We start from the raw sequence: 17,054 nt of genomic DNA, 5'->3' as shown, positions 1-17,054 counted from the left end.
TTTTCCGCAGCAATTTCGACCAACAGGCTTTTGTAATTATGACATAAAAAGAGAATAAGCGGCGAACAATTTGGCCATGTCGAAATTCCGCATGAGCTACAGGATATGATTTATGAAGTGATCCGCACTAAATCATCCATTGAGTGCAGTCTCGTGAGTTGGAGCATAGTTTACGATATATTGCCTGGGGCTGTCAACACGGCGTATGCGTAATATTTTCTAGGAGCATGCAAATCAAGAATGACTTAGGATATTCAAATTGTGTGCTAAATCGAGAGTTATGAGACACAAGTATTTAGCGTAGGTGACTCAGCTCCTGTTTAATAGCACACTTTTTTTACCTGCGCACACCTGGCGTATACGTGATTTTTACCCAAATTGCTGTTTTCGGTTAAAAAAATGTTACATTTAGCAGTTTTTTATGTTATTTATATCAAGCTGCAAGTGCTGCCCCCGAATTAAGATGTCAACCGCATATCCTTTAAATTACCCACGAAGCTAAGCTATCCCAACAGCCCAGGGCGGTTCATGAATATGCAAGTAGGGGATCTAGAGTAACAGCAGTGCCGGTCCGCGGTGCGTGCGCCTGGAAGTACATACTTTCGATACTAGGTGGTGTTATTTGCTACTTTTTGCACCGCAACGCTTTTCATTCTAGCATGCCAGCCAGCAATTAGATAACTGCCAATGCAATTTTTCCAACTCAGCCCGTGTGTGTGTGTGTGTGTGTGTGTGAGTGGTGCGCTACTATTATTTTATTTGAACGATCGGCAGGCCAACGCACGAATCACAGGCGAGGCGTGGACATATTGATATGAATTTATATATGCTGGCACATAGTGTGCGTGCACCCAACTGGTTTAAGCCAAATTCCGAGTTTTTAATTTAAGCGACAACCACAAACGAATGGAACGGAACGACAGGCAAACGCTTCTGGGGTTCGGCTGGCTTTGCTTTGGGTTCACTTCGATAACCGACGACAGTCAGTCAACTATGCTATCGATAGGCTTACGATCTTACGATCGTATGTGCTTCCCAACACTCGCGGCGAAAAAACAGTTCTCGAGCGTCGCTCAGTCGATCAACAACGGAAGTCGCAGGCACGCAAACGTACATTTCGGTGATTGACAAAGTACAAAATAAGAAATCGAATAATCAAAAAATAAAAAAAACGTAACAAAGCGCTTGAGAAGCAACGGCTCCAACTAATTAAACAGCGGATCGGAATCTTAACGGCTATCGGGTGTGCTTGTGCGAGTGCGTGTGTTACACTTGGTTTTGGCTCATTAAAAGTGCAAATTGTTTACGAGAATTTTGCCAGCCTCTCAAAGGTAAAACAGCCAATTTCCTTTTACGATTCTTTTTTTTTCCTCTCGTACATCGCATCGCTCCCAGGCGGGCAATTTTCCTTACCAAGACTGTGTGTGCGTGTGTGTGCGTCGGATCGATGTATTAATTAATGCCAGAGCAAAAAGGAAAAAAGAAGTTCTTGGTGAAGAGTTGCTCCTGAAGACAGTCATGTGACAGGCACAACGCTCTTCAAGTCTTCAAGTGACCACCAGGCACTAAATTCATAAAAAAAACACGCAAAGAAATTAGTTAGTGTCGCTTTATGATCTATTACTATGTTTATAATGAGGGAAGTCACTGCTTTGATCGAGAAAACGCCAAAATTGGAAAGGAAAGGAATATACTGTGCTTTCCAACTGTGTCATATTTTCCCGCAGTGTAAACAGTAGCTAACAACTGGCACTTCGAATGGTAGAGGAGATCTGAAAAGCGGACGGGAAAATGATAGATGCACTTGTTGTGGGGTCCAGAATCCAGAGTTGTATCCATTGGTCGTCAAGTGGGTTTCCGCCGAGGAAACTAGGAGCAATGTACAAAAAAGTGTGACGGTTGATTAGCTGGTTTGATCATCGTTAGGATCATTAGGAATGCCTTAACAACTCTATATTAACGAACGGACTGCGGAGTCTAAATAAAGATGTTCGATCCATGGAAATAGCCATACGGTATCAATTCAACGAGTTTAGCATGATTGCAAGTTGGTTTTAACTTGGCTAGAAAGGCAAAAGTGGCTTATTATTGGTTTTAATTTATAAACAGAGCCACTGAGATTTATTAACTTTGGTTTTTTCACACATCGCCATATCATTATTTATCCATTTTTCATTGGATTACCACATGACTGGCAAAAGTCTCGAGTAATTTGAGTGGCTCATAAGCAAAAACGTTTTGATTAGAACTTGTTTGATCGCAGACCGCCGGTCTTTTGAGTTGGCATTTTTTGTTAAGAACTTTTATGGTCTTATAATTGTCTTATGCTTGAAAAAGACTGGAATTATCAGTCCCATATGTAAACAAACTATTTACGAGGGTTCGGAACATGACAGAATGCCTTCTGGACTAGGAAAATGAAATTTCGGGTTTGATTGCTATTTGACTCTTTGACTTTGACCCAATTAATTATTCGAAAGGCAGCGCCGAACATATTATTGCTATTTATTATTATTTTAAGTGCCCATCTGGGCTTTATTTCTGACAACTGGAGGCCTAATAGTACTTAAAATACCTTCAACGAACCTTTTTCGCCACTCAAATCAAATGCCAAATAATCCCTTCCTCAACCTTCGGTGACTCACCTCGAAATGGGACCGATTCCGAATTTTGTCAACCAGGCGGAGTTGCAATCCAGCTGTGCGAAGGCTTAATTGATTGAACGTGCGTTTCATACCAATTTTCGCCATACGCAATGTGGTATCCGTATCCGTAGTTAGAGCTCGCTTAATGCCCACTAGCCGCCTAAATCGAGTCACTAGTCTGGCCGTATCTGAATGTCTTTCGAGTGTTATCAGGCGATCAATTGCCTTCGGCATGGCGATCGATCAACCGACGTGTCGCCGGGACTAATGAACATTTGTAAGCCGAAAATAAACGATAAACAAATCGACAGAACTGAAAACTAGCCGCAAATTACTCTGAACACAAACTTATATATACGATCCTCGACATTGGCTCGATTTTGAGGGGACTTAAATCACTTGCTTCGATTATTTTTCTTTGCAGGGGGTCAGGTCAGTCTAAAAACAGACTTCTTGCGAAATTTACGACTTAGGCTCGCGTTTCAAGTTGAATTTTTATTGCATTTTTATTGATTGTTTGTATTGCACAAACGAAGCAACGAAATTCGAAAATTGAAATTGAAATTGAAAATAAGTTGAATAATTGCACGCTAACGGCGTAAATGGAATTGAATGGAGTGAAATGGATTGGAATGAATTCCGGCCGAGAATCAATTTATATATGTTCGCTTCGCATATCTAGTAGAAATCCGGAGAATTCTTGTTTCAATTTGGAGCGGCTTCTTGTGAGTTTGTTTGTTCGCGTTTTGAGGAAGCGCCGGGCACTCACTAGTAATTGAAACCTATAATTATGGCAGTCTCGTAGCAAACATACATACATATATGTATTCAGAAGATGGCATTTCCAAATACGGCTGACATAACTCTCAATTGATGTCTCAATACGAGGGAAAGATCGTCATTGGCTGACTAACCGCTTAATTATGTTTAAATGTTTAAACGATTCGAATGTGGCGCATTTTTGGCATGCCCATTAAGTTGATGTTGCTATTTGTTGCTACCGGTGTTTAACATGCTGTCTCCGCCTGTCACTCATGCCCGCTTCTATGCCCGTCTCTTTCGCCCCGCCCTGTTGCCGTCTCACTCGCTGATTGACAGCCGGGACATTCGGAATATTTGTTTGGGATCTCCTGATGATCGCAAATGTCACTTTTGATTAGCAACGACGACAATGATCACAATTTGCCATGGGGCCAAGCTGAACGTTCGGGAAAAGCGATTTAAATGCTGATCACTGCGATTGACTTTGATGGATCGCAGAGCTCAAGGATGCATGATGTCTGATTTAACTTGGTCTCAATTAAGAATTGCATACCTAGCTTTCAAGGATTCAAATCGAAGCATCCACCATTCCATTGCAATCTTTATTTATCAACAGGATAAATCGAGTTCACTTAACTTAACACCTTAACAGCAGCTAAGTATCTCACAGATATCCATCTCTTCAGCTGCTCAAAATATTAATAGATACCGATCTATGTAAATTTGCTGGCCAACAGCTTTAATTGTAGACTGCTCACAACCTGTATCCTTATCTGCGATCATAATGACACACTAATTGCGCTATCTGCCATCGTGAGTTGTTGCAAACTCGCAATTTGCATGGCCAGTCACGCCGAGGCGCAGAACTTCCCTAAATGGCCAGCGATACGATGCTATATATAATATGCAAAGACCTCCCTACAATTACTCATTATTTTTAAAGCAATATATTTATATTCGCTGCGAGCGTGTGTTTGACTCGGCTTTGGCCTGTTATCAGAGGCATGAATGAACTCGCGATCGATCGATGTTAATACCCTCCATCGAAAAAGCGAGTTGACATTTGGAAGATTTCGAGTTTGGTGCTGCCGTTTAATAAATGTTTTCATAATACTAATTAAAATTAAACAAGAACCTGTTCGCCAGTGTTGCCACCGAAGCGAAAATCATTTAAATGACAATAAAAGCATAAAATCGTTTAAAATATTACGTATACGCCTCGTCTGTCTCCTGCTGTCTTATTGCTTATTTATGCGCCCGAGATGGAAACAAATTGCACTCGTAATTGCGCTTAAGTGGCCCAAAAGCTGCCTTCGATCACGAGCAGCGAATTCATTGAAAACCCATCGAGCAGACGAGACAAATATGCGGGGAACTACGATGATGATGATGATTTTGAGTGGCCCATCAATTGTGTTCTATAAATAAGAAAATACCCACAGACAGCACCATTCCATCCTCAATTGTCTCAATTCTTTGTGTCAGTGTTTCAATATTTCGCTATTTCGCTATTTCGGTGTGATGTAGATCTACAATTGCATTTAGCAAATTTGCGGGTAATTACAGATCGGTAATTGCCCGCACTTTGAGGGCGTCCGCCTGGAGTTCCAACCACCCAACACCCACCACCCCCACCTGAATGTCGTTTGGCATTGTTTATGGAGTGTCGGCGTATAAATAGCACGGCATACAAATCGCACATTAATCGGCAGTGCGATCATTAACATGCTAATGGCCGTCTAAAGCGATCGTTTTCGCTGTAATCGAAGTCAAGAGTCTGGCGAATTCTCAGATCCACTTGGATGGGTCCAGAATCGAGGTGAATCGAGCTACTTGAACAAATGATCGCCGAACTATGTGGACTTGAACGGGTTACCAAACGGATCTTTGTCTTTTTTGCGAAGGCTTTTTTGGCATGCTGCTTAAACGATCAGCGTTTTTATGGCCATAAAACTTGTTCATATCTTAAAAAAATAACTTAATTTTTTTATGTGCCCAATTTGTCTTCTCATTCTTAAGCCAGGAAATATATGTTTATACTTTATTAGATTTAATTTATATATTTGTTCTCACTTCTGGCAGATGCTAGTTTTTGGGCAGATCATAATTAAGTGCGGCATGACACGCATTTATATTAATCTTTATGGTATATTATATGCATTTCAGCTCTTCTTGATTAACTTTGCAATAACAATAAAAAGCCAAGCTTACATCTACTGTTCAATATTAAAGCGTTCTCTTAACCAGTCAGGTTGATCTTGTTCGGCAGCTTTTCGTTTACTTTCGGCCATGCTCAACCGCAAAATAATTTTGGTAGCTGATCTTCAGTTAACCCACTCGGTGTACCCAAGTGATCGTCCCACTTGCGAATTTCGACTGCTTTTTCTATGAAGTGGAAAGCGAAACCAGCCACACTTGTTTATAGGGTTTCTGTGTGCTTTGTTTATAAGTTGGCCAGGCCATGTTTAACTTTAGATGGATTTATTTTTAGCCCGCTCATTCCACTTGAATTATTGTCTAAACGTGTCCGAAAACAATGGCAAAGGCAACGCAAATATGTAAATAATAAAAAAATGTGCCAGCTTCGCTTTTGCTATTTGGAATTCTTTCACAAAGCGTCGACAATTTGTCGGCTGTCTTATCTTGAAGGGCTTAAGGCGTGTCGGTGCCCAAAAAAACAGAAAAAAAACCACAAAACGGCGAAGACATTGTCAAGTTGTCCAACAAGTTGTGTATCCAGGGGAAATGATAACCGAATTTTGTTGAATATTGTGATAATTGTTGCCAGCCATGGGAATTTGGGCAAGCATGAGTACACTGGGAAAAACACTATTTTATATGATTTATTTGAATAAAACTTTGTTCTTAGTGTAAAAGCTTTGTTTTGTTTGCAAGGAATTGCCCTGCATAAATTTTTAATTTAACAATCGTGTTAAACCATCGATCGTAAATCAGTTCAATTCGACTGATTAGCCAGCGATTAGATTTCATAATAGCCTGATTGGCACTCTGTCTCAAAGTGATTCATGTTTACAATATTATTATAATATTATAAAAGTCGCACGCAAAAAACTTTCAATGGAAAATAGATAATATTTCTGTTTTGTTTATTGCGGGTTGTATTTTATTATCTGCCTAGAATGTTTTGCTGTGTTTATTATTCGTTTTATTTATGCACTCTTTGGTTTATTATTTTGTAGGGCTCCCAACGCCTGGCTGATTGAGTTTTCCGTGGCGGCTGTTGATCAGGAAAGCCGCCTGGATGCGTTTCTGCTTTGATCGGCTGTGCTTCGCAACCAAGCGGCCAGCCCAAAACTCCAACAGCAATGCACCACACAGCAGCAGCACTGTAGATGCACCACCACGTCCAGCGGATGTCCCAGTAGCACCACAATCACCACCACCACAACAGCCAGTTAGTAATCTGTTCTATGCCGACTACCAGAAGCTGCAGCCGGCGATAATCGATCGGGACTGGGAGCGGGACAGAGATACAGATACAGATACCAGGAGCGAGGCCAAGCCACCGGACATTGGGGAGCACATAGAACCCGTAGAGCAGCAGAGACAGATACACACACAGATACAGTCGCCGGCAGAGATACAGATACAGATACCCCCGCCGCCCCCGGCCCAATCGATACAGCAGCGCTATCGCCGGCACAGCAGTGCCGAAGATCGCAATCTGAACACGAGGCGAAACGATTCGAATACTACGGAGGCGTTACGAAAAGCAGCCAGTATGCAGCAGGAGCCGAACGCCAACTATCAGTTCCCAACCGACTTGGGTCTGGTGAGCATCGTCAACAATAATAATAACACAAACACCCATCCGAGTGGATCCAACAGCGGCAGCAACAACAACAGCAATATCAACAATAATCTGGTGGGTGGCATTGTGACCTTGCCGGCGGCTGGTGGTCTCATAGGTCTGGAGCATACGGCGTCGGGTCTGCGACTGATACCAGCACCGCCTACCCACTCGGATGTGCTGACCCACACGCTGATCTATGGCACACCGCCCTCGGGCGCCCAGCAATTGAACCAGGATCCCCGAACCCTTCTGCACCAACAGGAGCTGCAGCTGCAGCAGCGCTATCAGCAATTGCAGCAGCTTCAGGCGCAGACGCAGGGCCTGTACACCAGCCAAGGAAGTCCGGTGCTGTACCACCAACCCAGTCCGGGATCGAGTCAACCGGTGGCGATACCCGGAGCCACTTGCCATTCGCCCACGCAACTGCAGCCGCCCACCACGCTAAACCTGCAGCAGCAGATGCAGAGTCTGCATATCTCGGGATGCACGCCCAGCGGTTCGGGTGGCTCAGCCACGCCCTCGCCGGTGGGCCTGGTGGATCCGAACTTCATAGTGAGCAACTATGTGGCCGCCTCGCCGCAGGAGGAGCGCTTCATCCAGATCATTCAGGCCAAGGAGCTCAAGATACAGGAAATGCAAAGGGCGCTCCAGTTCAAGGACAACGAAATAGCCGAGCTCAAGTCCCACTTGGACAAATTCCAGAGTGTGTTCCCCTTCAGCCGCAGCAGTGCGGCCGGATGTGCGGGCACGGGCGGAGCATCGGGATTTGGAGCCGGCGGTAGTGGCGGCAGTGGTCCCAGCACCGCCACAGGTGCCACCCGCAAGTCGGGTCAGAATTTCCAGAGGCAGAGGGCATTGGGTATCTCCGCCGAGCCACAGAGCGAGTCCTCACTGCTCCTCGAGCACGTCAGCTTTCCCAAATACGACAAGGATGAGCGGTGAGTGCTTTGACTCATTTATCCATAGAAGGGCTTATGTATTATTCATCCACACATTGTACATATTGATATTTGTTTACATTATGATGCTCACCAACATGGCGCGTGATCAGCGATACTATGTAAATGTAATCATTACTTTCACTTTATGTGCTTAGTACTTCTCTGCCTTTTATCTTATATTATTATATTCTAATCAAAGGCTTAAGAAAGCATGTTTTCTTTACTCCAAGAGAGAATTTTGACAGTTTGGCTTGTAGAAATCATAACACTTTGGCTTTCCTTGCACAGTAGAATCAGTAGAAACCTAATCGCACAGACTAGCCCTGCATTATAGCGATCCCAATACGGATGTACAAAGTTTACACTAGATGCTATATAGCCAAAACGATAACGATCGGAATCGGCGTCATTGCGCCGATCTTAATCATATATTGGGAGCAGCGCCCTGTCGCCTGTCGTCGGTTGCTTGTGTCGCCTGCCACAAAATGCGTTTATTAAAATTGAGTTGGGGTGACAGGCGTGGCTGCACCACCCACCTCCCCTTGCCAATCCGCCCAATGGCCTTGGGCAGTGTCAGTACTCGGATATAAAAGTCCGTATGAAAATATAAGCCACATATATGATTTGCAACCCACAAAGAGGCTGCCAATTGGCAGCCAACTGACGCTACGTTGCGTCACATTCGTTTCATTCTGTGGGGAATTTTTTAAGACACTTTTTTCTGTGTGTGTATTTTTCGATCATGCAAAATTCGTTGCAGTCACTCCGAACTACATAGCTATATACCCATATAATTAAGCGAGTATAAAATTAAATCTGCGAAAATGCGTGGGCGGATCTGTCGGCTCCGCGCTTTTCACACTTTGCCTGGCCACTGGAAGTCGTTGCTCTTGGCCAGCTTTCCCCACTTTGTCTGCTGCAAAACATATGAAAACATAAATATTTATTCTTTGGCTATGTGGCGCTGTTTCCTGAATGCCTTTCAATAATACACTGGGGCATGTGCGATCGCAGATCATTTAAATGGCGACACGCGCTGTCCAAAAACCGCTGATCCACATTTCTGACTAATTTTTATGAGCTATAACTTAATTTTATTGTGTTTTGTGTGCTATCAGAGATATTTATTTTTTATACGCGAAAAATTCCATTTAAAATATTTTCCACGATTTTCCCATCGTTGCGGATAAGCTGAAATAAATATATTTAAATTATCATTGCGTTTGGCATAAACAAACAAATGGATATTTCCTATTTTAAATGGTTGTTTTTTAAAGAATGGAAAGCTTTGTGTTAAGAATAGGCGAACACTTGGAGGTTTTCTAAAAATAACCATTTCTTCTTTTGTGATTTTATTTAAACAAACAATTAATTACAGGGAGTTCAAGGCTATGCTATAAAATAGGAATATTAAATAATAAAATAAAGTGAAAAAGATACTTGCTAAGATCATAGCGTTACTATTGCTGTAATCTCAAAGACCTGAATGCCAAAATTATATGCGATATACATTTATTTCTTATATTTATCTTCAGTTCTTACACGGAGCTGGTTTAGATTAATCTGAATCGGACGCTAAGTAATGCGGCAAATTTGTTTAAATCGGCCATTTTTATGACCCCAAGCTGTTGACACAATCACAAAAAATCGCCGGCAAATTCGCGAAATTCAATTGCATTCAAACATTTTACTGGCCAAAATGGTTGGGAGGGGGGCGAGAAGGGGTCGCATAGACTTTGCATTTCGGAGCCGGCCAATTGAGGTCCATTTTATCTCTGACCAAAATCTGTGCCGACGGCGACGCTTGTGTGTGCAACAGGACATTTTTTGACACTTGCATGGCATAAATCAAAAGCGCCGTAGGCCTCCAACTCGGCTTTATATATATGTATATATATCGTGTATATATATCTGAGAGATCGGGATTGAGACTGAGGTTGGTCCGAGTACTTTTGTGGCCATTTACACCACGCAACTGTCGCTTGTTGGCTTTCAACGGGGCCATCTAATAAATAATGCCAGAAAATTGTGCGAAATCGCCTTCACAGTGGAGTTTCCAGGGGGTGGCGTCATGTGGGCAGTGGCGTGCCTGGCAGGGGGTATTTTGTTAGAACTTGCTACATGTTGCACATACATGTGTCCGCGGTCAAGATGGCAAGCAAACAGTTTGTGGGTCAGGCAATTATAATGCTAATTAGAGCAGTGCTAGATTGAGAGAATAATAAACTGCTATTGAAGTATTTAAGATGATCGTGTACATATGAAATGAGCTATTTTGCCTATGCTTATTAATTAATATATAAATAATTGCAGTTTTAGAAGCTGTTAGCATGTAATAAATCAATAGAAAATACAAAAATTAGGCACTCACATTTTTAGACAAGGAAAACACAAACTGAAGTCAGTCATTATGCACTTATAACGGCAGCCAGCTACTAACTATTATTTAATTTGTATAACAACATCAAATTGGCGTGCAGAGATTTTCTTTTCGCAGTCGAATCCCGATAAGTCTCCACCCCTTTGCCAAACATGCCTTGATTGCCATCTCACAGATAGTTAAACGTCTCACACATGGATATACACATGTGTACACAGATATAGATTGAGCCAAAAATCAAGCCCCACCCAAAATAGCTCACTTTGCCGCTTCCATTGGCGCTGGCTTCTATGCGCAATTTCCATTTTCAATTCCCCCGCCGAGACGCCAGTTGGCTTTTATTGTCAACTGCTCTTAGCCGCTAAGTATTTGCACTTTCAATTTGGTTTGCCAGTCAGCCGCCAAATGAACGCACCCGCATCCGCAGGAGATCTCTCTGGGGACAGACTCCGCGTATTTCTGAGGTGCAGCCAATTTCATTCCATGCCTTGGCACACATTTCAAATTCAATTTACGCACGAATATAGCCATATGAATGGTTATAGCTTCCGACAACTGGAACGCTCGAGCGATCCGGCCCGTAGGTCTAATTGAAGCTATTAATTGTTTTGGCTCGTACACGCAGTGGCACCACTGGCAGCACTTGCAACACTCGCACCACTGGCACCACCGCCATTGTGCCACGCATGTGCGTGGTGCTGCAGCCAAAGAAAATGTTAATTTAGGCATATAAAAAGTGCTCCGCTGGCAAAACCCCACGGGGCTGACACCATCGAGCGACCCACCGCCTCGGGCGACTCGTCTACACTCGAAAAATATATTATAAAAAGGGATTTAAAACTATTCCTAAGTTACTAAATCAACAGTCCATAATTGTCATTATAAGATATTTGCAAAAGAATTGCTCAAGATTGGGATTGTGCTATGATTGGTATGATTTTATGAATGTCTTCAAGCAAGGATATTCTTATACATATCACATCTCAATTTCTCTGAGTGTGTGCGCCTCCTTCTTCTTTGGTTTCAACTCCATTATTAAAACTAGTTTCGATTTGTGGGGCGCTGAAATCTAATACTTCACCATGCCAGAAAACTATCCATGTTAGTACAGATTGTCGCTTCCCAGACTCACTGGTCGTGACTAGGGTATCGATTAGACATGATTCGGTTTTTTTCGCATTTTATTATTTTTCATTAAATTTTAATTGTGAGTGTTATGCGGTGTACCCGAAAATACCGCAAAGATACATGACTACCCGCCAAACGGGCGCCACAGGTGTCGGAGTCTGGGTGTAGCTGTCGGCTTCGGCCAAATGTCCCCACTCCATCGAACCGAACCAAGCCAACTCATCACCACATTTTGGGGCAATCAGGTAGCTGCTGGTTTCTCCCAACTCAGACTGCCGCCAAAAACGAGGCTTACAAATTGGCCCCCAACCCCATTGACGACAGCCAGGGCAACGCCTTCGTGATTAACTTGATCATTGATCAGAGATTGGTGGGGCCATTTATGAAAAATACATTTTAAATCATAAAAAATGTTTTTTTTAGCCAGAAAACATAATTATCACATCTAACTAACATTAATCCCTTTCATCGTAGTTTCTCCCTAGTATTTTTAGTATTTTAAATCACACAAAGTGTTGGCCACACTGGCAGTGCTCTGGCTGGCTTTAATTAATCACCCAGGTATCAGCATTGGCTTCCAATTTTATCCGATCCACTGCTTCTATTCCCATTACTGTTTCTCTGGCCCGGCCGAGTTGTCAAGTTCGCTGACAGATAAAGTCATTTGACATTTACAGGCATTGCCGACATGGCATAGCATGGCATGGTATGGATGCCCACTCCCCCAAATAGCCAATCTACACACTCCCCAGCCGAAGCATACAATTTTCAAATTTGTATTAATTTCATATCGCTCGATTGCGCGCATGCCAACATCCATCGACATTGGGCTCCAAAAACAACCGAAAAATTTTGGTGGCACAACTTGTTGCGCGGCTTGTAAGCCAAACTGGCCAACCAGATAAAACGATTTATATGTGTCAGTCGGAAAATTAATTGGACTCTTGCCTTTGCTCATTTCATTGGCAGTCTCTTGCCATTTTCAATACCCACAACTAATTGCATTTATATACCGTTTTGCAGCTCCCGTGAACTTATCAAGGCTGCCATATTGGATAATGATTTCATGAAGAACCTGGATCTGACGCAGATCCGCGAGATCGTCGACTGCATGTATCCGGTCAAGTATCCAGCCAAGAATCTGATCATCAAGGAGGGAGATGTCGGAAGCATCGTTTATGTCATGGAAGGTGAGTTCGAGCATCAAGCACTTGTGATGTATCTTTTATATGGTTAGTAATTGAAGATTCTTAAAAATAGTTAGATACATTAGGGATATGCATAAATTTATATTAAATAAATTTTGAGTACAAAGATATTTTGTGTGGGATTGTTAAGCAGTGCCTTTCAGCTAATACTTTATATCGTACTTGCAGCCTAAAAGTATGCGAACATATTTTATTGGAAATGCAACCGAGCAGGTGTAAAATGCATGTAAAATGTGTGTCTGTATGTGCACATCTTTATAAGTTTCGAGCTTCTTTAATGACAAAATGATATGTAATCAAAATATTTATTTAGTTAATATTACAAACTATTTAATTAAATTTAAGTAATCGATTGATATTAATGTTGAACATCTAAAATATTATCCACTAATTCTTAATGAACTGCATTACTAGACTGATATTTTTCAACACTTGCATATAGTCAAATATTTTCTGTATCCTTGCAAATACCTAAACATATGCGTTCACCTTGCCCCGCCAAGATCGTGCAACAAGTTGGCGCAGATAAGCAGCTACTCCTTGTGCTTGGTTAGTTGCACGTGCGGCTTTTGGCCAGATGTGGAATGCCTCAGTTGTTGGCTGGGATTGGAACTTAGTTTTGCGCGATAAAAGGGGTTTTCGGGGGGACTGTGTCACACCCACGCCGCCAGAAGAAGAAGAGAAGTTCAGAGTCTCGCCTTGCAGCGAAATGTCAGCAACTGACTGTCGACTCGAGCGAACAATGGCCAAGAAGCGGGTTTTCCTTTCAGTTTTCGCTTAGCATTTTGTTTAATAGTTTTTTGCACGTTTTTCTGCGTTTTCCTTGGGCCCGTTTTTTATTTCAGGGTGTGCTACTACGGGCCTTTTGACTTCAGCCTCATGGGTAATTGTTGCTTTAAATATTTGCTCGAGCTGGGTTCGGTTTCGCATCAGCTCTGTGTACCTTTCGTGTTAATTTGGTCGCCGACTTAATTTACGTACTAGCATTAGCATTTTAATTGCGCGCAGACGACTGGAGAAAAGTAACAACAATAATAATGATAATCAACAGTCGAATTATGCATTCGCAAGATGGCAAGATGAATCGGAGGAGAGGATGCTTCCTCAATCTTGCAACATCATCGTCTGGGATTTTCGCTTCCTTAACCTGAAGCACCGATGTCCGCTACTCGAAACCGATGAGCAGATGTCACGGCATCTGTCTATATATCATATAGCCCCGCACATATGATACTGCAGCGAGAGAGAAAATCAGAGAGGATTCGTATGATCGAAAAACCCCTTACAGCCGATGTTTACGAGATCTGCAAGGTTTCGGCCTTGCTCGTTGTGCGAATGCCCTGTAAAACGCATTCGAGATAAGAGAGGAGGAAGTAATTATAATATAATACCCTACTGATAAACAGTCCGATCTCGAGGGATGTCTGATTTGTTTTGAAACTCTGCTCTGATTACCAAATCGAAAAATATACTTTATATAAATGCAGACTTGATTAGGCAACAGTTTAATGCGCGTTGGCTCTGAGGTCACTGGACCTCGGGATCTATAATTATTTCTGCACGTTCATTGTTCCATTTCTGAATTGTTACGTTTTCCAGATGATAACGTTCGAATCTCTTTTGTTTCGCGTAGCGAATTGGCCTGTCACTTAGGACCAAACCAGTTCGCCGGTTTGGCACTGTAAAGATACACTGCGAGAAAAAATTGAATGGTTCAATGTGTCGAAGATTACCAGATATTTGGATATTAAAAATAGGACAAATATATTTTCTGAGGTTAATATTTTGTACACATGACTTTATTAAAAATTAGTCACCAAGTTTATATGGTCTCCGATCATAAAATTCAATTACGATGATCTAAGTTTGGTGCAACTTATTTTTTCAGTGCACAGCACTTGCTTTTGTTCAGCTCTTCACTTGTATGTGTGGGTATTTTCGCTCTCCCCGACACACACACACACACACACATGTTCCCCAATCTCTGGGGCTCTCGCCCACAAACAAACAAAACGTGCTCAGCTGTCTCCACTATCTGTACCTGTATCTGTCTCTGTTCTGCTCTCTCAGCCGATCGCTCACTTGGAAATGAGAATGAGTAATGCTCCAGTGTTTCGAATCCCCGATCTTCGGGCAATTCGTCATTCGTCCGGCAGGCGGCGTAGCGAGAAAACGTGTGTGGCGCATGCGCATGCGCTCGGTTGCGAAAAGTGCACCTGGATTTGAAATTTAGCCACAAGAATAACAGAAATCAAAACTCCCCCACTTCGTGTTTGGCCATTTCTTCGGCTGGCCTGTCGTGATTTCCAATTCGCTCTCGTGTGTGTTTAACGGTATTATATAGCATTTTGCATATGGCAACCGCTGCCAGTGAATTAATAATAAAAGCCACAAACCGAACAATTACAATGCCTTGCGCATATGCCTTTGAGCTATTTCCAACAATAATGCTTACATAAATAGCAGCTCTGGTTGCTGTTCTAAATAGCAAGTAAACAAAACCGCACAATTTTCCCATGCTCGGTTTTTCCGCTCGGCTGTAATTATGTTGAAAGAGATCGGCGGCAAACGCTTCGTGTTAATTTCTTTGAACTGCTCGCAAATTCTTGGAATAAAGTGAATTAAAAGTGAAAGTGAATTCTTTAAGCACTCGCATTAAGTGAAGGAAATAAGCTAAAACACCCACGGACTTGAAGAGAATGAGACGGAGACTTGGATTTTGCTCTTTTTCTCGAATTGAACGCAAAGATCACTTGAAGAATTCCGGTTTGTGGTTTTCCTGTGCAGCTGTTGTTGTTGTTATTGTTGTTTTGGTTGCTGTTACTGCCCCGCTGATTTGTATGTGTATTATGTCCCGGTCATTGGTCCGAAGTAAAGAGCCAAAAAACAAAAATCGGCAATAATGGTGTAGAAATACAGACATTATAAACCGTATAATGCCAAATGTCACTGCTGCGACTCGATCGTGCAAGAATGTGAGAACACAAATCGTACACAGAATCTGATATGGCCCCAAAAATGAAAGAAATCCACTGGAAGTGCGAAAGAATGTGGAAAATTAAATTAAATATTGCTAGAAACATAAAACAGAAAAGAAATAGCCCGAAATTTAGAAATCGTGCGAAGAAGTCGCAGAGTCAAAAGCCAAAACGATGGTGGTGATCATGGCGAGGGAGAGGCAACTAGGCATCTGTGCTAATGTCATGCCCTGGAACCGGGTCTCCACCTGTCATTTGGCCTCTTCTCTCGTCATCTTCCCAACTTGGCAGGGGCATCTGGGGGGCTCAGACCGGTCGGAACTCGGAGGCGCACTCTCACTTTCCAGCGACCCAACGAGTTTTGCATTCGCCTTTTGACATGCCAAATGAACTGGCTTCGCTTGGGCGCTCAAATAAGATTGTGTAATAGACGAAAAGTGGAAAATGATGGCTCGCGGGAAGTGGATCACAAGATCATTGGGAAACTTGGCTCTGAATTGGTCAAAATTATATCGTTCCGAAGTGGTTTATAATTGAACCTAAACAAGTGGAACGAATTCGGTAGCTTCTTGATGCTGGGTCTTATTTAATTTTCAGCACTCACACAAGTTCATGTTTTTCTTTTTAAGAAAAGAGATGAGCTAAATACCCAATTTAAAAGATGCCCAGCAGCATTTTAGTATTGATTAATTGAAAGTTAATGATGCAAGTCTATTAAGACGTTTCCATGAAGTTTGCTTATATATATATTTCCACGTATGAGAAAGTGGCTGTTTTCAGAATCTCTGTGGCATTCCCCAATGATCTTAAATCTAATCAGTAACTCGAGCGCTGTTCAGTGTTGAGAACCCTATAGATCACTTTAGAATCTCGTTTGTCAGCTTTATCGCTGTTTTAATTACACTTGCAAAATAAAGAGAGGGAATAGTGCTTTGCGAAATCGATCTGTCCCGTTTGGCTGATTCTGAATCTCGATTCCCTCGCGATCTTGCTTGACTACAATCTAAATTGTATACACAAAAGATCTTGCGGACCTCTGATCTTGCCTCCCTCTTCCATCCAGTTTGGATAACTTTCTTTATAGCCATCATTCATTAGCATAGACAAACAAAAGAAACGTCAACTGAGCTATGGCCATAAATTATTATTATGATGATTTTTGAGCTCCAATGTGTGTGCCAAAATGCGGTCATGTTGG

General features: G+C 42.3%; 1 protein-coding gene across 3 annotated transcripts in view; it reads left to right on the top strand.

The window, feature by feature from the left end:
• Positions 1-17,054, top strand: part of LOC6730894 (cGMP-dependent protein kinase, isozyme 2 forms cD4/T1/T3A/T3B) — a 29,664-nt gene that overhangs the window by 4,612 nt on the left and 7,998 nt on the right. The window contains exons 1-3 of one of the 3 annotated variants that reach the window (XM_016179051.3): positions 1,063-1,331; positions 6,608-8,159; positions 12,694-12,860. In XM_016179051.3, coding sequence (XP_016023316.1) covers positions 6,670-8,159; positions 12,694-12,860 — 1,657 coding nt within the window. In that variant the 5' untranslated portion in view covers positions 1,063-1,331; positions 6,608-6,669. Of the gene's footprint in view, positions 1-1,062; positions 1,332-6,607; positions 8,160-12,693; positions 12,861-15,007; positions 15,645-17,054 lie in introns of those variants that run through there. The other 2 variants (XM_016179056.3, XM_016179052.3) reach the window with 2 other exon arrangements.

This window comes from Drosophila simulans, chromosome 2L (assembly GCF_016746395.2).
Source record: "Drosophila simulans strain w501 chromosome 2L, Prin_Dsim_3.1, whole genome shotgun sequence".
Classification (NCBI taxonomy): Eukaryota; Metazoa; Arthropoda; class Insecta; order Diptera; family Drosophilidae; genus Drosophila; species Drosophila simulans.
This window is presented reverse-complemented; position numbering and strand designations above follow the sequence as displayed.